The 27,097-nt window shown below is 38.6% G+C and overlaps 1 protein-coding gene and 1 long non-coding RNA gene across 2 annotated transcripts in view; one reads left to right on the top strand and one right to left on the bottom strand.

Annotated features, from left to right (window-relative positions):
* Window positions 1-16,997, bottom strand: part of PLPPR4 (phospholipid phosphatase related 4) — a 42,737-nt gene extending 25,740 nt beyond the window's left edge. The window contains exon 1 of the mRNA XM_045478391.1: window positions 16,616-16,997. Within this exon, the coding sequence (XP_045334347.1) occupies window positions 16,616-16,837 (222 nt within the window). The 5' untranslated portion in view covers window positions 16,838-16,997. The remainder of the gene's footprint in view (window positions 1-16,615) is intronic.
* Window positions 1-26,852, top strand: part of LOC123598305 — a 51,267-nt gene extending 24,415 nt beyond the window's left edge. The window contains exons 4-8 of the long non-coding RNA XR_006712533.1: window positions 5,372-5,506; window positions 13,002-13,072; window positions 23,396-23,432; window positions 24,666-24,700; window positions 26,168-26,852. This is a non-coding gene — a long non-coding RNA (uncharacterized LOC123598305). The remainder of the gene's footprint in view (window positions 1-5,371; window positions 5,507-13,001; window positions 13,073-23,395; window positions 23,433-24,665; window positions 24,701-26,167) is intronic.
* Window positions 26,853-27,097: the final 245 nt, after the last annotated feature.

Genomic DNA, 27,097 nt, shown 5'->3' with positions numbered 1-27,097 from the left:
TACCTAGTACATGCTAGACACTGCTCTGAATGTAAGGAAAATAGCAGTCAACAAAACAGAAAACTCCCTGCACTCATGAAGCTTCCATATGCTAGTGGACGCGTGGCACTTGCAGTAACCCAGGCAAGAAACGATGGCACATTTACTCAGGTGTAGTGGTGGAGATACACAGAAGTTGCCAGATTTGGATATGATTCTGGAGACACACAAGACTTGTTGATGGTCTGGTCACTGAAGAAAAAACAATAAAGGCCGATTTCAAGGATTCAAGGCTTGAGCAATAGGGTCAGTAGCATCATTTACTAGAAGAGGGAAAGGTGGAAGAAGCTTAAGTAGGAGAAAGATAAAGTTCTGTTTGGGGAATATGAGAGTTGAGATCCCTCTTAGTTATCAAAATGTGGCTGTCAGAAAAGAATAAGATGCCAATCTAGACCAAGGCTGCAGGTAGAAAGGTGCATGTCATTGATACAGGATGCTTTAAACATCACACTCACTTTTGAACACTTGCACAAGAAATTTCAGTGCTAAATTACTTTGGTTTTAATATGAACGATGGCACAAGAAGTCAAAGAATGTATTGTGTGTATTCCTACCACTCATATGCAGGACATAATCCACAAGAAAAGAAACATTTTCTTGTGTGAATAACAAATTTTAAGTGGGAGGCTGGGAACCATTTCTGGTAAAGTATCTCAAAATCATATAAAATGTGAAAATTAAAACATTAATAAATATATTGAAATCAAGTTAAAACTGAAGAAATACTAGCAGATCAAAGGAAGTTTACTAAAGCTTGTGCCACAAAGGAGGTTGTCATAGGTCAACATGGTGATAGTGGAATTTTTCACTTCCTACAGCATATGTATACATATATATACGTATATATATGTATATATACGTATATATATATATATATATATATGTATAATGATATTCCTTAGTAATTTTTGCCTTGTAGGTAATACAGATAAATGTCTCCTTCAAATACTGACAATAATAATAACTAATAATATATACTATAATATAGTATAGGGCTTCATAGTTTATAAAACTATCTTAATTGTAGCATATTCAGATGAACTACAATGAATCTCCAAAACATGGATTATGAAAAAACACACTAACACATTGTGTTGTTAAAGGAAGGAATAGGTCAAGAATGAGTCTACAGTGTCATTCAAGGTCTAGGTATCTAAGCTAGTTTTCACAGATAAAATGGCTGTGGCTTAAATGGCATGCATAGGTACAAATTCAAACAGGGCAGCGTGACAGAGGGAAACCAAGGCCAGTCTCACCACAGGAGAAGCCAGCCTCTCTGCATTTATTCCACTAGCTTCTGGGATTTGGGGCAAGTCACTTAACCTCTCTGGATCTCTTCTGTTCTCAGTGAAGTGAGGGTCTGTTTACATTGCCATCTAGTTCTAGAACTCTCTACATCCTGGCATGATTTCAGAAACATTCCAACCATTTCTTTTACATGGTCACTACCCTCTATAAAGTATTATGTCTTCTGCCTCTGGTCTCTGCACGATTCATTTCATCCTGCACTATTCATTTCATCCTGCACAATGCTTCTAGGCTGATTTTCTAGAGTTCATGTCTGATCATGCCTTTAAGAGTGTCCCACTAATAACAGAATAAAGTGCAAAATTTTTTTTAGAATGGCACTTATGACCTTTTATCTTATAGCCTAATCTTCTTTCTTGTTTAATTTTGCTCCATACCTACTCTTCACTCTCCCAACCCACAAAAAACCTTTGTTTCCATTACACTTTTATCTCAAAGGACATGTTCCAGTCTCTGCTTTATCTTACATTTGTGTCCCATAAAAATTTTCCTCATAAAGGTCGAGATGACCTTCCTCATAAACGTCTCCATGCTCTTCATTCAGAACTGAAGACTCTGACTTATGTACTCCATATCTAGTTCATTTTAGGACCTGCGTGTCTGCCTTGAATTACAATGCTTGTATGTTACCAGCCTTAATTTTAAGATTAGGTACTTAAAAGTGAGATCTCTGTATTCACACAGTGCTTTCAGTGTTTTAGGTGTCCAGTAAATGTTCGCTGAATTTAATCAAAAGAAATCAGGACATTAGTATTAAATGAACACGAAGCATGGCCAATTTATTAACAATCACATAGCATATATGTTGAGGATGTAGGTGCCAGATATTGTGCTAAGTTCTTTTATAGATTGCTCCATTCAGTCCACACCTTGTAAAGTATCTATTGGTATTCCTAATTTACGGATGAGAAAACTGAGACAGAGTAGGTTACATAAACTGTCCAGGGGTCACAAAGCTGGTAATGGGAGTACCCACATTCCTTCCCAGGTGCCTAAGTCCAGGAAACATGCTATATATACAACTTCTTTGCTAATGCATCACAAATTGCTTTCCCGCTCAACATTGCTACCATGGCTGCAATTGGCAAACGGGAGGAGGGTGTTGCAGGAAATAGGTGCCTTTTGAAAAAAAAGTCACCCAGTTCTTAACCCTTACCTCTTAAGCAGTTTCTCTACCAGTTTCTTTACCACTCAAACACGAAAATTGCCTCTTATGCTCAAATCTACTACTCATCCTTTCTAGAACTCAGTTCGCTTTCAGTTACTAAAAATAGAATTTATGGAGTAGCAACACATATCTAAGAAGACAAGAACATTTCTTGGGTTTCTATTTAGGCAATTCCCCATAAATTATCTAATTTAATACTCATAACCTTTTGAGAATTTTAAGATAAGTTTTAAGAAAAGACCCCGCCCTAGATAAGCTAAACAGCATGCCTGGCTTCTAAGTACAAAGCCAGAGTGGGGAACCTAATCTGTTAAATTCCTAGATGCACACGCCCCACTACACCCTGCTGCCATCCTGGCACATGTCACCATCTGGCATTAGTCTAGTGCTTTTCAGGAAAGAATAGCCCCAGGCTTCAGTGGAAATGCCACTTAAGGACAGAGGCCAGAGATGGCCATGTGTACAAGGGGTTTAAATGGCACCAAGAGTGAAAGGTGGGAGGCACTTTTCAAATCACGCTCTTAATCATATGATATTCCAGGGTCTTAAATGTTCTTCCCTGTGCAGTTTCTCTGATATAATTTTAATTTTTTTTTTTTTTGGCAGTATCTTAAGAACCTTTAATTGTATCTTGGGTGTTGCCTGCTTTTATCTTCACTTTTGTTTTCCCTTGTAAGTAACTTCTAGTATAAAATTCCAGGAATTGGGCACCTTTAAAGCTCCAGATGCTTTCCTGTCTTTAATGTTTCCTTTGGATCTCTTTTGCTAACTGCTTCTGTCACAGTGATTATCTTATGGGATAGCAGTTGTTCCTTCACTTTTCTCTTTTATTCAAAGATAAGACCCTTGAGCACAGAGAAATGTTCTTATTCACTTCTTTATCCCCAGGGCCTAGCATAGCAAAGGACATATTCAGTAGCCTCAATGTAGAATAAATACATACATGTATGGGTGGTTTGAAAGAGATGTTAGTGTTTACATAGATCTTGTCATGTGGCCAATACAATAAAAGAAAAATCCCCATGTTAAAAGATCCTTGCCTACCTCTACCACAGAACATGCTCCTACTGCAAATTTCTAGCATTCTAATGATTTTTTTAAACATTAAAGAGCACAAGAAAATTAAACTAAGTCCTTCAACTAGCAACCGCAGTTAATAGGGAAGAGCAACCAGACCCAATATATATGTTAGGTTTAATGGGAAAACTCTGTCTTATGTCTTTATATCCAAATATAAATTACATCTTTATAGCTCTAAAAGCACTAATTACAATATTCAGTGATCAATTAGTAAAGTTTAAAATAATAATACATGTCTGTTTCATCACCTGAATATTGATTCAGCATTAGGCTTGGGGCAGTAAGCTTTGTAATCACCGATTTTAACCTTAGGTTTTGAAGATTTGTTCCCCTTACATAATTAGACAGTGAAGTATGTGCATTGTCTTGGAAAGCATTTTGTCTTTTAAACCAAATTAGACTAAGACCTGAGGCTGGAGACCTGTATTTCAATTGTTAAAAGTAATTGCTTTTAAATCTTTCTACAGTTGTAATTTCTTTTCCCTTAGAACATATACCTGACTTTTAGAAATATGGATACAAGTAGCAATTTAATGCTACTAATATTTTCCAGGTACCATTTAAAGTAGTTTAAATTTCTGAACTCATGCAATCTTCACAAAACCTGTTAGGCACTATTACTGACCCCACCATACAGATGAGAGAACTGAGGCACAGATTACAAGATTTGTGCAAGATTATACAGCTGTTTAGATAGATTATAAACTCAAGAAACATAGCACCTTAGTTCATGTTTGCAACCTAATTATACCCACTGCCTTTTGCTAAAACTACCACCTCTGACCTTTGCCTTCACAAAGATGTTTAGAAATCAAAAAAAAAAAATACATTAATATAAAGTACATCTTATCTTTATATACTATGGATGCCACCTTACAATTTCTGCTGGGAATTGTGCATGTATTTTTTGATGTCTCCTTGAAAAATTAAAATCTTAATATACTTACATTAAATGACATTTTCACTATTACTTATTTTATTCATATAGAAAAGCATACCTATTTTCACCTGAACAGTCTTACAAAGGAAGTACATAGTACATTTAGGGTCCAATAAATACTTCCTAATATGAAACAACACAGGGTAAAAGAAAAATATATAAATATTGTCATGCAATAATGTCAGGGAAATGAAATGTAACTAAAAATGACACATTTGAGATATGGAATAATAAAACCAAAATTCTGATTTTGAGATCTAAATTGACATATAATTTTACTGACATACAATTTTATGTTATATACATAGACATTATTGAATTAGAGATATCAGTATTTTGAAAAAAATTTTTAGTTGCTTACTAAATTGAGGTATCAATTTATCATTAAACCATTTTATTTAAGCACTATAAAAGTTTATATTCTCTATTATGTAATAATTATTTGATGTATTTAACAAACATTTATTGAGTGTATACTATGTGCTTGATATGTTTTATTTGATGTTATCAATTATCCAGCAAAGGGATTTCCAATCTATTTTTTTACATTCGAATTTAACAATGTCTCATGAGACTCTCTCTCCTTCAAGCTTGTCTCTTACATACTTAGATGCATACTTAGTTGCACATTATGAGTCAACCTTCAAGATTAAAGATTTTCCAAAGCTGCTAAAGATTTTATTTACTTTAATGTACCTGTGAAAGACACCAATGAATATAAAAGAAATACTGAAGGTGTTTTGTTAATGTGAGACAGAACACTGATAAGTTTTATCTTCCAACATTCTAAGGCTGTGATTAAATTAAATGTAATTGTATCATGTGCTTCTTTTTAGATGCATCGAAAGTCAAATACACTGTAACATGGGATACAAGTACATCTGACAAAGAGGCACGTTTTATTACTAAACTTGGAAATGAATTAATCTAATTACTGCTGAATTGCTTGACCAACACGAACACCTAGGAAGGTAAGTGGTTTGCACCAAAAGTCAAAAAGCAAATGAGATCATTTGTGTGTGTGTGTGTGTGTGTGTGTGTGTGTGTGTACATGTTTGTGTGCCCTTTTGCAGACTTATAGAGTTTCACCTGATAACCATGCACAGATCTTTTGAAGGTGGCCCAGGAGGATGGAAATGTCTCTGAGCTGGAGGGATCTTGAAGCAGTGTTGTGGCTAATGACATTTTTAAGCAACCTCCCCACCCATTTTGAGAAGTAGCCATCCATTAGAGATTTGTTTAACCCTACTCATATGCCGATTTGAGCAGCCTCTGATTATGGCAACCCAGGCATCTGGGATGTGTAGCTAAGCAGCCCTATCATGCTGTTGCCTCACTGCCCAAACTCAGTCTCTGCCTCTCTGTTATGCTTAACAGCCTCTGCTTAGATTAGAAATTGCTGTCCTTACTATGATTTTTCATGTGGCCCGGAAAATGAAGAAACAACACAGAAAAGAATGTGAAACTGCAGCACAGCTCACTAAGGTATTTGTGCTTGTTGGGGTCATCTCCTATTACCCATCTTTCCTCTCCTCTGCTGTGTTGACCTCTGCAATCTTACAGTGTAAGGGTGGTGGTGGAGGAAGGGACACAGCCCGTTGAGTCAGGTGGGCTGGGGGTTTTGGAATGAGCACTCTGTGGTCTTATAGCCCCACAAAGCGGGCGTCTTCTGGGAGGTGCTGCCCTGGGTCCTTCTTAGACATGTTGGAACACATATTTGAGCAATGAAGTCTTAGCAATTTCTTCCCTGTTTCGAACTAGACCTAAAGGACCATTAGCCTTCCAAATCAGCCAGAGAAGCCTGAGGCCAAGGCTAAGATCAAAGCTGAGGCTCCGTACAATCTCTATTTCTCTATCTCCATTAATTAAGTTGACAGACCTCTTGACCAATGTAACATTAATACAGCACAAATTTATTAAGAGCCTATTATCTGCTCCTTGCTATTTCTATTGCTCTAGATGGTGGAGTTAAAAAAAAATGAAAAAAAATTATCTTAATTATCTCCTGGTTTAACTATCTAAAGTGTCACTAGAACCAATATTGTCCATGAGACTTAAACATCATTGAATCTAGCATCAGTGAATAAATTTTTTTCCTACATGTATGAACTTCAACTGGAGGCTAGACACCTAATGAGAACCTAGGGTGGAAAAGCTTCAAGTGTTTGTCTCTCTAGTATACATTACCCAATAGGTAACTACTTATCTTTCTATGTTTTCCTGAGAACCCCAAATCTTTACAGTTGGAAGCTCTTTATATTTGAAGCATGCAAATCTCAGTTGCTACAATGCAAGTGTCTCTGGATCATTGTACAGGAGGCAAAAACACTTATTCATACTTTAAGGCATACCCAACTGTCTCAATAAAAATTCCAATGAATTTCACCCTAATAGTCTAAATGAGGTCACTTATTTCCAAAGATTGGATTATCCTTTGATTCATCTTTTCTTGTAGGACATGATTTTTTTAAATTTCATAGATGGCCTAATTGAAACATGGGAAGATGTATAATTTGCACCCGATAGCTGCTGCTGCTGAGTTCATATATGGTACCATAGAATTCCGAAAAGTCAAGAATGGCAGGGTCTCAGAGAGTGTGGACTGACCAACATCCTTAGAGAAAGGACTTGCAACAGAGTGTTAAACTAGTATATAGAAGTTGTTCAGTAAATGTGAATTTTCTTCCACTGACAAGGTTAAGTAAGCAAATGCTTTCCATTTTGTGTGTGTATGTGTTGCGTGTGTGTGTGTGTGCCTCTATCAATAAAAATGAGTGTGCAATCCAATAAGCACATGTTTTATGTATTTATGCATTGAAGCAAATTATTACCGTATGCACATTATAAAATATACCAAAATATGTGGTATGAAAAATCAGAAAAATAAACTCCTTCCAAGGAATCTAGTAATGTCTGAAGCTACATAGAAAGTTTACTTTAGATAAGATGATGAGTTGATAGGTGTTGGCAAATGGGAAAGAGAAAGCTCATTTACTAGGCATTGCATTTCCATTAGAAATTGTTAGCCATATTATATAATTTGTACATAACCAAACAGTCACAAAAACTAACATGTCCATGGTATTTTCACCATTTTACAAAGGTGGAAACTGAGGCTTGGAGGAAGTGAATTACTGGCCCAATCTTTGCTAGCATGGGTACCTTATGTAACTAAAAGTGTTAAAACAATGAATTCTTTGTTTAAATATCACCTCTCCTTGAAGTCTCAAATATTAAAAAATCCATAGGTATGCCTTAGATCACAAAATGAGTATAATTAAGAGATGAGGACTCATAGACCTTGGAGACTGATTTAATCCTTCCCTGTTCAATAATCCATGAGACAGGGCGACATATTTGATACGACATTCATCAGCACTTACTTTACAAATAAAAATGTCTCCCCTAGCAGGAAAGAGAAAGTCAAAGATGAATTTATGTTCATATTAATGCTGTTTTATTCCATCTATTCAGTGAAAATTTATTGAAATTCTACTATGGCCTAGGAAGTATGCCAATAATGGTTCCATATTATTTCCCCTAATTTAACTAAAAGGCACATAACAAGCAATCAATAAATATTTATTAAATGAATAAATGTCATGAAGGTACAAACAGATTACACCCTGGTATTTCATTGTAGCTCCCCTTTTTGGAGAGTAGTTGTTCTAAGATCGGTCTCTTTGGATTCTGTGTATGTGGACCTGGTTTCTGAAGCATGATTAAGACTTTATAAAATGGCAGTTTTACTGCTAAGGCAATTGAACAGCCCAGGCTTTTGGTGAGGACATTATATCATAGACAACATATTCACACATAGTTCTGTTATTCCCACTCCCAAACAATACTCTATTAAATGAACTGATACCTCATTTACCTTTTCCTTAAAATACACTGATTTTAATTACCTAGATTTCTTCTTCGCTTTATTCTATACCTAAGGGGTCTAATGTCAGTTCTAGAAAAATGTACAGAAGCCATCTTGTTACAGCAAATAAGAAAGCAATTATTCCCCTTCATGTTAATGAACATAAATGCTTTATGATTTAAAAACCACGAAAGAGTAATGGACCTATAGGGCAATTGATTCAGTATCTAATTACTGATCAGGAAAAACACCTCCACCTTAACTGTGTCAAAATTAGCATCTTTATCCTTGGCTTCCACATTCCAAAACCCATGACCATGAGGAGATTATTCCATTGCATAGTTACCTGGAAGTATATTTCTCGGCTAGTTAATTCTAGAAGAAACCATAGAAAGCTAAGATGCTCATAATTAGACATTTCACACTTTATTTTTTTCCAGTGTTTATTGTTTATCTTTGAGAGACAGAGCGAGAGAGAGAGAGAGAGAGAGAGAGCGAGAGAGAGACAGCATGAGCAGGTAAGGGACAGAGAGAGGGAGACACAGAATCTCAAGCAGGCTCCAGGCTCTGAGTTGTCAGCACACAGTCCGAGGCAGGACTCAAACTCATGAACCATGATATTGTGACCTGATCTGAAGTCAGACACTTAACCGACTGAGCCACCCAGGCACCTCAGACATTTCACACTTTAAATACAAACTTTCTTTTCTTTTCTTGTGGCCAGCGTAGGAGAATAGGACTACTTGGGTTTCAGGCACATTCTTGGACCTTCTTGAGTCTCAGTTACTTAATTTGTAGAACAGAGTTAATATCTACTCCTTAGTTGGATTTAAAGGATCAAATGAGACAATATATGTGAAAAATTACATTATGCTATAATAGAAAATTCAAAGTTACTTTGTTATTGATGATATAGATTATGTTCTTACTCTTCAATGTATCCTCTTTCCTTTTCTGTCTGTCAGAGACCTCATGTAAAGCAAGTAATTGTGAAATTATTAGTGGGGAGTTAGGCAATGAGAAGGAAAAATATCACTTCCAATCTTATGATCTATAGCTGTAACCATGCTTTTATTTTTCTTAAATATCTGTATTCTTTTCTTTTAAGTTTTATTTATTTGTTTTGAGAGAGACAGACAGCATGAGTGGAGGAGGGGCAGAAAGAGAGAAAGAGGAAGAGAGAGACTCCCAAGCAGGCTCCACACCATCAGCACTGAACCCAATTCTGGGTTTGATCCCGTGGACTGTGAGATCATCACCTGAGCTAAAACCAAGAGTTGGATGTTTAACCAACTGAGCCACCCAGATGCCTCTAGCTATAAACGTGCTTCTCAAAGAGGCTAACAATTTGAAAAAGCAGAAGATCCATCATCCATAATGGCTTTAAAATATTGATTATTGCAATGCAGTATCATGAAATGTGTGCCCTAGGTATTTAGGTACAACTTTCAAACAGCTAGCACAATTTGCTCACATGCAGAATTAGAATGACCTGTATTTTAAGTGTTATAATCCAGGGGGAAATTTTCTAATATGAGGAATTCTAGAAATAGTAATAATTAGGACTGAGCATTAGAACAGGAGTCAGGAGACTCACGTTCTATTCCTGACCTTACATTAACCAAAGCGTGTCTTTAGGTAACTCAGTTAACCTTTTCAAGCCGCAATTTTCTCCTCTGTGATAGAGGAATCAAACCAGATGTTCTTGGAGTGCATGATTATTAGACTTAATTCTGTAATACAACATTGCTTTAACTTTGTTTTTTAAAGAGAGGTTGCCTGAAAGCCTGTGCTGTGCATAATATTTGTAATACATTCCCAACATAAATAGTAACAACTGTGCCTTAAATGCTTTTTATTAACAAGCCAGTTTAGACAACCCAAATGCCTAAAGGAGTCTCCATGATTTGCTCACAGACTGGATCTCCATTACCCTCACGTGCACTTCACTCCTACCGTCTATATTTTCTCCTAATCCCCCTTGGCCTGGCTTCTCTCTGTTTCTGTTCTCTTTTGGAGATCCCTTCTTCCAAAGAACTGCATACTCTCCTTTTCTAAGCTTTATTTCAGTTCCAACTCCTCCCTGTCGCTCCATCCACAGCTGCTTGTACGGTCTCCACAGGAGACTCATGGATGTCCTCTGTGCCTTCCCAAAGGAAGCACCTTTATAGGTGGACAGATACTGTGTCATCTACACCTCCATGTCTGGATGAAATAACTTACTATGAGAAGGAGATAGCACTAACGGAGCCAAGTATAGCAGATGAATAAAGAGAACAACTTTATTCTACAACTCAAAGGGAACCCCAACCAGACATCTTCCAACTACCTGCCTTCAGACACCATGAAGCTAGCCCAGCATCACAGAGCCCAGTATCCCCATCCCATTGCATTTTCACATTTAGCCTTATCATGAGAGCAGGTGTGATAGAGGGCGGTGTGATGGCAATGTGAGAGTGAGATGGACCAGCACTCAAATCCTGGCTGCTTCACTTCACTGCTGTGTGTCTCCAGAAATATTTAGCTCTCTGAGCTATAGTTTGCTGATTTGAAAAATAGGGATAACAGGGGTGCCTGGGTGGCTTAGTCGGTTAGGTGTCTGACTCTTGATTTTGGCTCAGGTCATGATCTCACTGTTCATGAGTTCGAGACCCATGCTGTGCTCTATGCTGACAACACAGCCTTTTTGGGACTGTCTCTCTTCCTCTCTCTCTCTCTCTCTCTCTGCCCCTCCCTAACTCGCTCTTTCTCTCTCTATCAAAATAAATAAGCTTTAAAAAAATTAAAAATAGGGATAATAATACTTTCTTGGTACTACCTTAATACAATATTAATACTACCTTCTAGGGTACTTCTCAGTATTTTTTTAAATGTTTATTTATTTTTGAGAGAGAGAGAGAGCACAAGTGGGGGAGGGACAGAGAGAGAGCGAGACACAGAATCAGAAACAGGCTCTAGGCTCTGAGCTGTCAGCACACAGTCCGACACAGGGCCTAAACCCAGGAACCATGAGATCATGACCTGAGCCAAAGTCGAACACTTAACCAACTGAACCACCCAGGAACCCCTAGGGTAGTTCTCAGTATTAAAGGTATCATATGGACAGGGTCTGTCACATAAAGGAGGTTTGAAGTTGATTATTCTGTTTTATTACTATTATTATTATCATTATTTTCAATCTCCTTTGAGGTTTGTAGAAGCCAAATATTTTTTTTTCTTGTTAGAGAAAAGTAGGGCAAAGAACATTATGAGTGACTTGGCCATGGAGACACAGTAGGATGGCATTGGTGCTTAGGAATAGCACAGATTTTCCTAATAGCAGGTTCTGCCTATTTCCAAATACTTGGTATTTGTGGGAATGTCCTCATTTAATCTCTCTAAAACTTAGGAATCTATTATGTTCTCCATTTCCTTCTTGTTTCTCATCAAAAGACTTTGCACGTTGTGACTCTAAAAGAGGAGGAACGATTTGTCAGCTCATCTCTGTTGGCAATGTTTGCAGTACTTTTTTGAGCAGACTCTTTCTCCATGCCATCTAGAAAAGGGAGAAACCTACAGCTACTATTTTGGTATGTGCAATGCACAAATGTGATTTTGTACTTCTTACGGATGCCAAAGTTTATGTAGAAGAAAATAAGCTAGCTATATTTCTCAGCAGGGGGATCAAATGAGTTATATAATTTTCACATAGATCATGAGCTAGAACAGAAATCTTGTGAATTAAGGTTTGCTACAACTAAGAATCTGTGGACACTCTCCAGTGGGCAGGAAAAAAATCAGATTAATGTTTTGTCAGGGCACGAGAATATCTGCACATGGTGTTCAGACTGACCATGGTGTTCTGACTGATACAGGGTATCTGTGCTCAAACAAAGGCTTTTGGAACTTCTCCAGGTAGGACAGCCACTGAGAAACAATGGCTTTTACTCCTGAACACATTGTCTGGTTACCAGCCCTATAGTAATTAGCCTGCATTAACAAAATCCTGAAACATACCCATTGTTAAGTACAACATTCAAACTAGTGAAAACTATCCATATAATTTCAAGTTTGCAATGTTTAAAATATTCGAATATGTAAGGCTTCAGATACTATTACTTTATGCTTAATGGAGAGAGATGATATTTTCACTCCACCTATGTTTGTGCATGACTATGTGTGTAGGTGTGTGTGTGTGTGTGTGTGTGTGTGTACAAAGAACAAGAATTTGAAACTATGTGTATCTGTAGCCCTATAAAAATATCTTTGCATGTTGGTTAAACATAGCTCTTCTATCTCCATAAAATAAACAATAGATTAATAATAAAAATGTATGTCATAAAGCAGAACATTTAAATGAAAAGAATCTCTTTCCCATTTACTTATTAAGAAATATACCTTGTGGGCTTAGAAGTATTTGTCATTTGTTGCCATTACATGCTGAATGGATGTGAACCCATTTCTTTAAATAGGATGACTAATGAGAACAAAATAGTGAGTCTGAGCATAGGTACAGCCATTATGATGGCTTGCATAAAGAAAATGCATTAGGCACACACTCAGCTTTATCACATGTACTACTGGGTGATGAAGCCTGAAAGACCTTTTACTAATTCTAGGTATGCTGTGGCTGCAATTGTCATCGTAAGTGATACAACCACCAGTTGGAGAGTGCTTTGGAACTTTAAAGGTAAAGGAAACCTTTTCTTCAGTGGAACATTCTCTTTTAACCTGCTTTTCTGTTGAACCTGATAAGGCTTTGGATGTGCTTGAGAGTTCCTTTCAAGTTGAACAATGCCAAACCGAATAAACAAACTTGTTCATAAAGTGAGGCATCCTGCTGGAAATCATCATGTGTTTTTAAAGTCATCATGTAATATTCATGTATTTAGTTACCGTCAACCATAAACTCCTTTATCAGCAGACAATTGGCAGTATAAACCAAAGGTGTACAAAAAATTAATGCTCTCCAGTAATTTAATGTTTGCTTAACATTGAGTTTGGTGGTGATGTTAGAGGTTGAACACCTCAAGCCAGCACCCACAGGATATAATCTCCATGCTCTGACACTCTGCACATAGTCTGCCAGGGTCTCCACTCTTTCCCCTGTTGTGGGGACACTAGCCACTAATTAGTGAGTCAGTGTGGGGAGTATACACTGTCCATCAAGCCTTTGCACCTAGAGGCAGCCTGAGCTGGGAAAGCTGGTCTGTTATCAGGAAAAACTGTCATCTTTATCAACATGTCGTTACTTTAAACTACATGTTCCGATGTTTACTAGTGGGAGACCATAGGCCGTAACTTTACCTACGTGAATATTCTTTCAACATGTTGAGAGAGACAGGTGGTGCAGTGGTTAGGAGCACGTGTTTTGAATCAACACTCAGCTCTACCTTTGGCCTTGCTTTTAAACCCTGGCAAGTTGTTGAATGTCCTGAGTTTCTGTTTCTTCTTCTCTGAAACAGACATAATAATGGCATCTTTCTTAATGAGAACCTTTAAAAATTGAATGAGATGGTGCACGTAAAGCATTTAGCTTTCTTTATTCTTAGTATCTATTAAGTGCTTCATAAATGGTTGCCATCATCCTTGTACAAACTGTAAATAGCACTCAGTTAGTTACTCTTTCCATTCAGACAGGTCAATTTCAGGAATGCTCTGGAATCCAAACCAGCTCTGGAAATTGGCAAAGAGGTGGCTTAAATTTTTGTCTGAAGTAACAGAGAAAGGCTTGAAATAAGTGCTTTGGGCTGATCTGTGAGGGAAGATTCACTCATGTTTCACTTTTCTATTTTAATTACTAAGGTCCTGGGAAACTATGTTGTAAAACAAAGTGTCATTATTCTAGAGCATTTTACTGACATATTAATTTGTGCTATTTATTCATCCTCCAAAGGAGATATAAAGCTCATTCTCACTGGTTTCAAAATGAGTCATTCCAAAGAAGCCTGGTAGGGCATCCTGTCAACCCCTTAAATAATTGGTGTACTAATGTCTTCTCCCATTTTCTAGAGGCTCTTTAGTGGTTCATCATGCATTGAAGTTTCAGGGAGATAATTTGCAATCCAATTTTGTGGCTCTCCCTTTGAAATCTGTTACCCCCAAGATGTAATGTCATTAATGCTCAGTCAAACTCCATGCGTAGTCTTCAAGTAATTGTTTTATAGCTTGCCTTGCTAAGGAATTTGTAGAGGGTATCTGAATAGGTCAAAGGGAACGTAATGATTTGGGGGCTATTTCCATTCATAGAAAAAAAGTAACAATTGTGAGATGTTTGTTCCTAGAGACAAACTTCATTTTCAGGTTTTGGTTTTTTGTTTGTTTGTTTTTTAGTAGGCTTCGCACCTAATGTGGGGCCTGAACTCAGGACCCTGAGATCAAGAGTGATCTCTACCAACTGAGCCAGCCAGCTGTCCCAATAGACACATTTCAAATGCATTCGTGCACACACAGACTCTTTAAAGGCATATTCTTAATTCTCTGGTTTGCATCCTCTTTCAAAGAAGTATTTTCCTTGAAGCCATACAGCCGCAATCCGTATGTAGTCAGCTTGTAGCTGACCTCAGGTGTGCTCCATCCTGGAGGTAGAACCCAGAAATGAACTGATTTCTCCTAGAACACATAAGGGGTCCAGACGTGAATGAAAGTGCTTTAAACCACAGTGGATTAGCAATGCGACAAGTGGCCTGACATGATTTAGCTTAAAGTCAGTTATCCCATTTTCTATTTATTTTCCCTTTTCATCATGGAATCCTCTGCTGCCCACATTTTTCTTGAGAAAACTCTCTGTTATATTTCAACAAAATTGTCTAAACCATGGCCTCAAAATCCCTTGTGAAAGAGAAAGGCCAAAAATAAATGACTCAACTAATTACTTTAAATAAATAAGATATCTTTTTTTTCCCCCTATGGATCATGGATGAAGGAGTCACCCATCATTTTTTCTGAGACTTATGCAAGTCACATACATCTTTCTGATAACTGAAACCGTTTTTAAAATTTAGGACACCCAAGACAAATTTGCAAATATACTGTTCTGTACAAGAAACAATCTGACAGTGTCCCTTCCCCCAGGTTTCAAGGCTGTGGCTGTCCCTCAATATAGATAAGCCTCACAATCATCAAATACAGAGTCTACTGTCTGTACTTGGAAGTGCTAAACCTCCATATTTGGCTGAAAAGACAGCCAATGAAGGATTTTTTTAATTCAGCAATAGTCTTATAATTCTCTATGCAATCAGGCTTCAATTACAGAACATACATTTGTGCCTAAAACCATCTAATTTCCCTAAACCTACCCAATGCATCTCTTTTTTTACCTATGACTTAATAAACCTCTTGTTTAAAAAATGTCTTCCTAATGCAATGGACCATCGTGCATGGAATCACTGTACCTGTCAATCTTTATAACCCTCCCATAAATTGTTCCTTTCTTAAATACTGCATTTGGGTAAGTTAGAGGTTCATTATCACTACAGCTCCATGTCAATCGCTTATCTGTAATACTGCTCAGCACGGAAAAAGTGCACATGTACAAATCATGCAAAATCAGATGATGATTTTAAAAATACTACAGATATATATACACACATATGTATATACATAATACATATATACACGTATATGTGTAATTTTTGTTAACCATGGAAAAGGGCCGATAGGTTGATGCCTAGGGATGCAGACCCAATTTTAGAAGCAGATGTGAGCACCATAGAAATCATAACAGGGGAACGTTTGTTTGTTTGTTTTTTAATAAAGCAATCAGTGATTCTAATGCTCTATAAACATCCCCAGACCTCATACATTCTGAGCATGGCTGTGTGCATTTGCATTCTTAGCAAAAGCTCACAGAGTTCTAGATACGTACTTGTAGACGCAAAACACACATCCCAAAATATCGGCATCATGGCCCCTGTGGGCCGCGGACGCTATGCACACAGGCGCTACAGGAGGGCCAGGGAACTAGCCCCACATTCACTCACACAGGTATCTCTTCCCTGCAGGCCACCTAGCAGCGACACCGCTAGTGATAATCACCCCTGGCTGGCAGACACTCACAGGGACACTCGGGGGAGCTCCGGAGAAACCTAGGGGAAGGGGGAGGGTCGGGCATTTTAGGGCAGCGGCGCGCACCCCGGCACAGTGTCCGCGCCTCCAGCACCGTCCAGGACCCGAATTCGCTCCGGAGCTGCCAGCGAGATCTGCATTACGCCAAGGCTCTGCACCAACTCACCTCCACGAAATAGAAGCAGGGCAAGAGGGTCACGCTGTCCTTGATCACTTTGCCCTTTGGCCTCTCCTTCGCCGACATCCCGGCCGCCTGCCGGAGTCCGCGTCCTCCCCCGGGCGAGGTGTGCACCGCGCAGCCGAGGCGAGCTGCCTTCTCCAGCCTCAAGCGCCCGGCGCCGCTGATGTCACATTCCCCGCGGGCACCGCTGGAGCCAGCGCGTTGCATGCAGCGCCCCCGCCTCTCCCCTCCCCTCTTTGCAGCAAGAGGCTCCCTAAACCGGCAGGTCTCCTTCCTCCCCTACTCTGGCCCTCGCTCCCGGTTTTTCTCCACCTAGAGACGTCCAGCTCCCTCCCACAAGCTGTTGCTGCAATGGCTTCCCCTCCCTGCCACCCTCCCTCTGCTCTCCACCGCCCTTGCGAGGCTTCGCGCTGTCAGAGCTTGACGTCAAGAATCGGAAAAGGGGGGACGCACCCCTGGATATTGCAGCAGAGAGGCTGAGGAGCTCAGACACCCACACCCGCCTGGAAAGCCCCCTGGGCCACTCGAGGAACGCTTACTTAAGGATTGCTGGAGAGCAGAAGCCCAGCTCTTGCGCACTGGCCCACGGCATCAACACAGACCTCTACCTGCGTGAAATTAAAACTTGGATCCCATACTGAAAAGTAGGCCGTGGTGGAAACTTATTAAAGGCTGGCTGCTATCAAGGAAGGACGGCACGACCCCTTTTGAGGATTCTCTGCTTAGGAGATTCCCTGGCTCCCTGCAACAGCGACTCTTCCTGCTGATGAACACCATCACCTGTCTGGGGATGGTGAGAGTTCCCTGCAACAATGGGGCAGATGTGTGGGCATACCCATTGAGCCCAGAGGCCAGGACATGTTCTGACCTCAGCATCACACCTCCCCAACAAAGCCAGCATCACAGAGGCACCTCTTCAGACATCAACAATCTAAAATAAGTCCTTCACCTTGTTGGCAGTGTGCCTGGCTGGTCTCAATTTTGTGATGATTCTGACAACTTAGAAGGGTCAAGTAATACAGAGGGGGGAAACACACAGCAAATAAAAAACACTGTATTATGTAATAAGAAAGATAGCTCACTTCCATGATGATGTGCCTCTGGTCATTTCCAATATCTTATAAGTCTCTATTTGAAGCATCTGACCACCAATGCCAACATTCTCAGTCCAATTCCTATTCTCTCATGACCTCATCTGAACAGTTACTTCTCAAATGTCCCCTCCAAATACCATCACATTTGGGGGGGGGTAGGGTTTCAGCATAGGAATTTCGAGGGGACACAGATATTCAGTCTATAGCACACTCCAGTAGATCTTTGACAGTGTGGAGACAGTCTGATTTTCTTTTTCTTTTTTTCATTTTCTTCTGGCAGGCTTGGGTTCCAGAGCCCCACTGTACAAAACTCCATTTCCACCTCCCTAAGCACCACACTTCACTTGCAGAATCCCAGCCCAAACTAAACCCAATTACCTGCCCTCACCGGAACAACTGAAGGTGGGTAGGGAAGAACACACAGCCATGTGGTCTTGTCTCACATTAGACTGATGACCACAAACTTCAAACAGGCCCTAATATCCCACAATCCTAGTATTTTTCCATAGTCTGTTCACTTTCTACTCTCCGAGGAACAACTCACACCTTCTCCTCTTTATTCAAATCTTGTCATTCTCAGCTCACGACTTAACTCATTTCACTCAGAAAGCAGAAGTAATCAGAAGAGAGCTGTGTTATCTTCCGAAGCTGATGAATTGCCCCATCCCTCACCCTCCACAACTACAACCATCTTTTTCCTGGACTGGCACAACAGCCTCTTAACTGTTCTACCAGCTTCTACTCTTGCTAGCCCTATGTCCTACAAATCATTTCCTTTACAGGAGCTGGAATGATCTTTTGAAAAGTAAATCCAATTGTGTCATTCTTCTGCCCAAACCCTCTAAGAACTCTCCATCACACCCAGGAGAAAAATCTAAATTCCTCACATTTTTCTTAAAGCCCTATCCAGGGGCCCTGCCTGATTCATGGACCTTACTGATGTTGCTTTATGCCTTAATGGTCTGACAGTCCCAGTCTAGCTTTGTACTCCCTCAGGGACTTTGCACTTCCTGTTTCTTCATCCAGGAATGCTCTTCTGTCAACACTGTGTGGTTTAACCTCTTACTTAATTCATACCTTTGCCCAAATTTAAACTCCTTAGGACTAGTCACTCCACCTATATAGCACTAATCACCTCAGGCCTCCATTACTCTTTATCCTTACTCATTATGTTGTTTTTCTTCATAGGACTTACCACTATCTGATAGTTTAGCAAGTATTTATTCGTCAATTTTTATTGGCTTTATCTCCCACTAGAGTGTAAGCTCTAAAAGATTAATATGTCCTGTCTGGTAACTGGAATTGTGCCTGGCAAATAACTGTTCAGTAAATATTTGTTGAAGGAATGCATGAGCCAATTAAATTAAATGATGGAGGTGAGTGGGGGTATGGTGAAAAGAAATAAACAATGCATATAAAACCATCTAACATGGTTTCATCCACATACTAAGTGTTCAATAATTGTTAGTTGATCCTGTTTACCAGTCATCTTGCTATTAATCAGTGACTATACTTCTCATTACTACCAAAATTCTCCTGCGTGTGTTTTCTGTTTTCAACTTTCTTAGTACCTCAACAGAATTTGCAATTTGTGGTGGCGGTAAAAAATAAGTTGGAAGATTTTTTAATTTATCATCCTGGAAACTCAGCTCTTCTATATAAAGAGGAGGTAAAACATAAGGCTAAAACGATAGTCCCCTATTTTTATTAGCCAAGAACTGAAAGCGTGTGAGAAAATATCAGAGATGCATGCTGACCACACCTCAATAATTCAATAAATTATTGAAACATTAGGAAGGCACTTTCCTTCTCCTCTAGGTGGTCGGACCAGCTTGATCTGACCACATGGTATAGGATCAGGAAATGCTTCAGAATTCGAAGCCAATTCCTATTGTAAATCTTTTATCCCTCCCTTGACCAGATGCTCTTTTCTTCTATCCCACTTGTTTTAAAATATTTTCTTTCCCCTCCAAAATCATTTCACAAAACAATCCAGCTACCTCATACAATCCCTCAAATACTAAACACAATAATAATTTTACATTGAAGTAAGAGTGTGATGTATTTTTTTTAAATGTCTTTTACGTACTTTAACTTTTGATGTTGAAAACAATGCAATGAACAAGGCAAATTCTTTTATAGAATAATCTTGTAGAGAGGATTCAGAGATGGAAAACATTAAGTAGTAAAAGGTCGAACCAGAAGAAAATGAGATTTGGAGTCAGAGACCTGAGCTCAAGTCCAGGATTTATAGTTGAAGTCTGCTCTCAAGCAAGTCACTCCAAGTTTCAGTTTCCTAATACATAAAATGAGAGATGTGTTGGTGCCACCTGACAGCAGCACTTGGGAGCTCAAATGTGACAATATATGTGAGAGCACTTGGGATGTTATCAAACTGGTCCATCCATTCATCTGTCCATCCATTCAACCTACAAATATTGATTGACCCCTCCCCACCACTATGCAAGAGGCACTTTTCTTCCTGGATACCCGCTGGATAAAATAATAGAATACGGTTCCTGCCCTCACAGAAACGAGAGTCTAATGCACGTGAAAAGGAAGAAGACACAGGATAACAAATTTGCCATAACAACAGAAAGCACTTACATGATGCTCACTATAGACAAGTCACTGTTAAAAATGCTTTGCACCTTTTACCTCATTTAAAGCTTACAACATCTTTAAGAACTGGATACCATTGTGTCATATTTTTCGGTTATAAGACCTGAGACTCAGAGAGGTTAGCTATTATATTTAAGGGCAATGACTGAAATTAGCTGAGTTTTTGAACCCAGTAGATTGCCCCAAGCTCTGTGATCTTAAGGGCCACACACTCTGCCTCTGGTAACAAGCATATAATTACCTCTTGTGATGTACACTACTGAAGAAGCAATTAGGGTGCAGTTGTAATTACTATGGAGAAACTTCTTAAGTGTGGTGGCCAAGGACGGCTTTGGGAAGAGTGGACCTTGGAGCCACTTCCAGCATTGAGGCTACTAGAGGTGATCGGACCTCCAGCTACTAGAGGACAATCCTGAACTAAAGAATGCTCTATTCCACATTCACCATGTACGTCCATATTTGGGCCAAGTGCAGAACTTGTGTGTTGAATGTTGCTAGTTGTAAGTCTTCATGATAATGGCGGCATTAAAAACAATTTAACATGCCTCACAGAACTTGAATATTTTTCATTGGAAATCCTATTTCAGTGCATTCAGATGAAAAACGGCACCCATTGAACATGCAGCGCTCTGACATTTCACAAGACAGAGTACTTCACGGCACAAATAACCTGGAAAAAAATATGCCTGAAAATGCATTTGACATGATTATTAAAACTGTCAGACTCCTGAGATAAGAAAGAAGTAGTTTTCCTATGTGTTGGTTTTGGGTGCTCACAGCCAAATACAAACTCTTTTTCAGCTCTTTGGCAAGTATTCATCCTTGGGATATTTGTCTGACATTTATCTTTAAGGTTGAAAAAAAGTATATTTTATTTAGTAATGTATTTCTCAGACACCAGCCCACTTCATAGCATTTTCAGGAGACAATGTAAGATATTATTTCATTTTTCTAAAAGAGAGAAGGTTAAAAGAACTGAATGTATGAAGGAGAAAAAGAAGCAAAATGAGGAAAGTTCTGACAGATGGGAAAGTGATGTTCTAATTCTGGCCTCATCATTGATTGAAGAGAACATCTTACCTCAGGGACTTGGTTTCCTCACCTAAAGAAAGAGTCAGAATGGTAAAATGAACATCTAACAAACATCTTATTTGTCCAAGACCCATTGTTCCTTCTTGTGATAGTATCTTGAATTTTCATGAAGAACTGTCCACTCCTGCAGTCAAAGCTGTAATTTAGGTATTCAGTCCTCTCCAGGTCAACTAGGGGAGTGGGGATGGGCGCCAAGTGAAAACAAATGGAATAAATTCCCCAAGAATTGGAACTTTGAAGGGAGTGATTGCAAGATGGAAAACTCTTGATGTTGATTCATGGCAACTGCAGAGAGAACAGCAATTTCTTTTGGTCTTTCAATTCTCAGAAGTGACATGTTCTTTTCCTTTGAGAAGTATGACTTTCTTCTTTCTTCTGTTTCTTTGAAAATTTCCCATATCCTTTAAAATAAATTCTTGCCTCTGTCTCTCTCCCTCATCCCCTCTCTCTTTCTTTCATAAATTTAGCCAGAGTCCACGCCTGTGGCTGCAACCAAAAACCCCTAAATAAGACAAAGGGATCACAAGACACTTATTAACTTAAGGATTAACTTAAGAACTTAAAAAATAACACCTAACAGTATTCTCTGGCAGGAGATAATTTGTAAGTGGGTTTTACATTTTCTACTATCAATGACTTTTGCCCACCATGGTCCCTCGTGGTTCCCTACCAGGGCATGATAAAAGGTGACTTACCCAGTTCTAGTGAGTCCCATTCCACAGGAATATACATTTTCTCTGAGAGTAGTGGTAATCCCAAGATATCCCATAGTGGTGACAGCAGGAACCAAACAAAAAGTTGCATTGTGGAGCTTTGCTATGGGTGTGCATTGACATACTGATGTGTTGAGAATGGGTTACAACTACCCCCCAAAATACTTATATTTTAGGGGTATGGCAGGGTCTGTGCAAGTCCTTCAGTGCACGTTGCTTCTGTTTGCAAGCATTCTGGTTAGGGTGGAGCATCATACAACAGCATGCCCAGAGAGCTGCAAGCCATCAGAAATCGATGTTCCACCCCAATGCACTGAACATGGCCAAGAACTGGAAACCAACTGGACATGCCATCCAGACAATCAGTGGCAGAGCATGTGAGCCACAGACTTCCTCACCCCAACGTAACTTTCATGGGGTGAAAATGCCCTAAACACACACATACACATTTTGGAAATAAGAGCACCATTTTTGTTTTGACATATTTGATATAAACATTTTAATTGGATTTAAAATATCCAAGCGATTACAAGAAGGGTGCCTGGGTGGCTCAGTTAGTTAAGCATCCTACCCTTGATTTCAGCTCAGGTTGTGATCTCATGGTTCGTGAGATCAAGCCACTCTTCAGACTCAGTGCTGACAGCACAGAGCCTGCTTAGGATTCTATCTCTCCCCCTTTCTCTGCCCCTTCCCCACTTGTGTTCATGCTCTCTCTCAAAAATAAATAAATAAGCTTTAAAAAAGTGACCACAAGTAGTTTAGACGTTACTTTGGTCAATGAAAGCAGAGTTGTTGGATTTGTCCAATCTAATTTCAAAGGTTGTTATATTTTCAATGCTTGTAAAGCAATGATTTTAGATTTGTAACAGCTACTTGTGTAAAGATTTTCTTCAGTGGTAACTATCACAAAGTTAGAGAGATCAAAATTAAAAATTTTGATCAGAAAATGTATGTATCCATTCCCTGTTACAAAAATCATATTTTTGGAAGTAAGCTCAAGTTTCTCATTAAAAAAATTGAATAGATTTTATTTGGAAGTTTTATATTTAATGTATTCCCCTAAAATTTGATTTGTCTTCATGATTACACACTGTAAAAATATAATTAATTTTTCCCACTAAGTTTTCTATAGCTGCCCTTAATTTTCTTTTACTTTACCATACTGTGCTGTATTAATACATTATTTTATGTATGAAAAGGTTGAGAAATACATGAACATAAATTGACTATTCCTTTTCTTTCAGTGCCACACTGGGTAAAAGGTTTTCTACTATCTTACTGGTAAGTAACAAGCAACAACTAATTAAAGTATAAGATAGAGCCAACAACTCAATATAAAAATCTTGCCATCATCTTGGATTTATTCATGCCTTTCATCCCTTACATTTAGTCTCCAAATCCTTTTGAATTTCCAGTGAAAATTTGTTTTTTCATATTTGTGTCTTCCCTATTTCCATTGGCATCAATTAATGCCTGGTTTCCTGCAAAAGTTTGCTGTGTCCCCCAAGCTCTTTTTGCCATACAACACCCCCTCTAAATAAATGATCTACCAGACACTCTTTATCTTTGTTGAACAGCCTCATTTCCCCCTCTGCAGACTGTGTCCTCTCTTCTGATGAACTTGTTTGAGCCATACTTGGACCATGTTCACTCTGCCTCTGAACCCTCTCACATGCTGTTCCCATCTCCTGGAATACACATACATCTCACATGCTTTTCTAGACCTCTGTCTGAACAACAGTGGACCTTATTTTGTACTGCACAATGTAGCACTTGATTATGACCTTGATTATTTTATTTGATATATTTTAATATAATATTGTATTCCCACCTGTAGGAGTGAATTGGGGGAATGACATATGTCATATTTCTTCTATCCATCCTCTCCATTACATTTCTGCTCTCACTATTTTGTTCAATTCCTAATGAAGAATTATTTCTATGATGTTATAATAGCTTCTGGGTCAATTTCCTTGGCTTTGTATCTTCATTTTATAATCAACTATTCATTTTTTTAAATTAATAAAATATTTATTTATTTATTTTGAGAGAGAGATAGAGATAGAGAGCAAGCAGGGAGGGTGCCGAGGGAGAGTGAGAGGGTGAATCCCAAGCAGGCTTTGCACTGTCAGCATTGAGCCCAATACCAGACTTGAACCCACGATCCATGAGATCATGATCTGAACTGAAACCAAGAGTTGGATGCTTAACTGGCTAAGCCACCCAGGAGCCCCTATGATCAACTCTTTAATTTTGATTTTAATTTTATTTCTCCCAAAGTACAATTTTGATCATGTCACTTATTTGCTTAAAAACGCTCCAATGTTCTCCAGTCACTTGGCTGGCATTTAAGGGCTTTTTTGGTCTGGCCTCCACCAATCTTTCTGTCTAAGCCTCCACTGTCCCCTGTGTAGACCCAACATACAATCCTTGGTATAGTGTTTTGCACATTTCAAGACTTTAGTGAATACTTTTTGAATAAGTGAATTCCATAATTTTTATTCTCCCCTACAGTGATTGGTATAACCCTGGAACAATAAAGATTCTGAGTAAGTGCTTTCATTAATTTAGGCTTTTATGATTTATGATCCTGCTGGGATAAGCACACATTCTCTCTCCTTTCTCTTCTCTCTCAACACTTTCAGCACATTGGCAATTTTCACAAGAAGTGTGAAAAGTGTCTGACACACAAATAAGAATCTATTTTAATTAGTCCAGAATGACTCCTGTTTTCTCAATCCTTCTGTAATTACCCTTTGATTGCATAAATTTTTTATAATAATTAGTCCAACATGAGAATTTTGAGCCTCCCTCTGGAGCTACGGAGAAATGTGCTCCAATCAAGCAGATCTGCATCCTCTGATTTCTTCCCAGTGTGTAGCCAACCATGCGCTCTTGTAAATACTGCATCTGAAATTCTCCTAAATTCTACTGAAGACTCACTTTCCCTGTGAAGTTTTCTAGCCCTGTCTCTAGGCTTTAGCAGCTCCAAAAATTTTCTAGAATCCAAATGTTAGTGGTCTTTTTTTTCTCTGAGCACCTGTGCACTTAAGTGCCTCTTGAATGTATCTTTCCATCTATCTTGGTTTCCTTGGCTATTCAACTGCTCTGTGGACTGGGAATTTCATTTTATTTGTCATAAGAAACTAAAAGTTTTCTCTGTTCCCTCTTAATTTGAATGTCATGATATAATCATTATGGTTTTTTTTATTGAGGTGTAATTGACATATAACATTAGATTAGTTTCAGGTATACAATGTAATGATTCAATATTCATATGCGTTCCAAAGCAATCACTGCAATAATTCTAATTAACATCCATCCCTATACATAATTAATTTTTTTCTTGATGAAGAATCTTAAAATCTACTCCTTAGCAACTTTCAAATATGCAATATTTCAAATATTCCATCCAGTATTATTAACTACAGTCACCACACTTATGTTTTATAAACAACTATAAGAAAAATTAGGACAGGAGTTCAAAAGATTTTAGAAAAAATTATTAAAAGACATGGGAACCAATGTAAGATGATGTAAAGCAGTGGTTCTTAACTTTTGCTGCCACTCACACCCCTTTTATCCTTACAGTGTGCTCTCGAACACTTATGAAAAGAGCGAAAGCAATAGAGTTCTTAAAATTAAGATGTTGCATAACTTTAAACTAAAACAAATAGAATTACAGTTTAATTTCAAAGTAATATATAAACTACATGAAAATTATATACTTAAAATAATTTTTACCCCTTTAGTTAATTACATCTTTGATAAAAATTTGTTCATTAGTAATTGGAAAATAGGTATATTAATTCTGGACTTTGTTCTGGTGTACAAAATTAATGCAAAGTTGATTTCACACAGGTATGGAATCACAAGTGACAGATCTTTGCAAATGCGGAGATGGTTCTCATAAACTCTAGAATCCTTAGATTCATTGGTTCACCCTTTAGATTGAATTATATAAGTTATTGATTTGTAATTGAGTAAACTATTATTTCATCAATTGTCTTTTGTAGATCTCAGGCATTGGAAACATCTGGTTCTTTGGTTTACATCCATCCCTTCCTCTGAGGTAGGACCTCTTCTCCAAATACAAGCCAATATGTTGTCCTGAGGCATGGAGGCATTTACTGCCACAGAATTCACCACATATTGGTTATGGAGTGAGCACATGACTGAAGTGAGTCATATCATGTATGATACCCTATGGTCTGCCAGTGGATATTTGCCCAGAGATGGTCATAAAACCAACAGGAGCCTATCGGAGTACCCTCCCAGGGGCTTTCTAACTAGAGTCAGAGGGAAATGTTCCCTTTCACCCCTTTTTGGTAGCAAGGCTGTGACAGTGTAAGTCCCAAGCTGCCCATGGTCCCGTTCCTTCTGCCAAATGAAGAAAGTCTCCTAGTAGTAGAAGAGAATAAAGTTGACATGAAGGGAGAAGAAGATACAAAAGATACAGATTCCTGAGAGTTTTGAGTTCTTGAATTCAATGGCCACAAAGACAGCTGCAACACAAGCTTCTCTGAGATTCAGCTATGTGAGTTGATAATCACCTCCTTTCCAAGCCACTTGTGCCTGTTGCTTTTCTTTGAGTTCCTGTCACTTATAACCCAAAGTTTCTGTGTAATACACACTCTGTAAGATTGATACTAATGATATTGTAAGAGCATTTCTCTGGGAATAAAGTATGAGGTGTTACTACTCAGTGTCTAACTGATTTCCAGCCATAATCCTACCATGCCATCATCCTGAAATGTATCCTAATATACTACAAATTAAACCTCAACACAAGTTGTTTACCACTGCATAATTTGCTGCCACCCACAATTTTCAGGAAGAAGTGATGACAAAGGTGTCCATGAACCCCTCATATACAGTGATTGTGGAGCTTCACTACTTGCAACTATCCACATCTTGTCTATGTACACGACTCACTGGGGTTAACT

Source organism: Leopardus geoffroyi, chromosome C1, assembly GCF_018350155.1.
Source record: "Leopardus geoffroyi isolate Oge1 chromosome C1, O.geoffroyi_Oge1_pat1.0, whole genome shotgun sequence".
NCBI classification, from domain to species: Eukaryota; Metazoa; Chordata; class Mammalia; order Carnivora; family Felidae; genus Leopardus; species Leopardus geoffroyi.
Note: the sequence above shows the minus strand (reverse complement) of the source record. Positions and strands in the feature narration are given on the sequence as shown.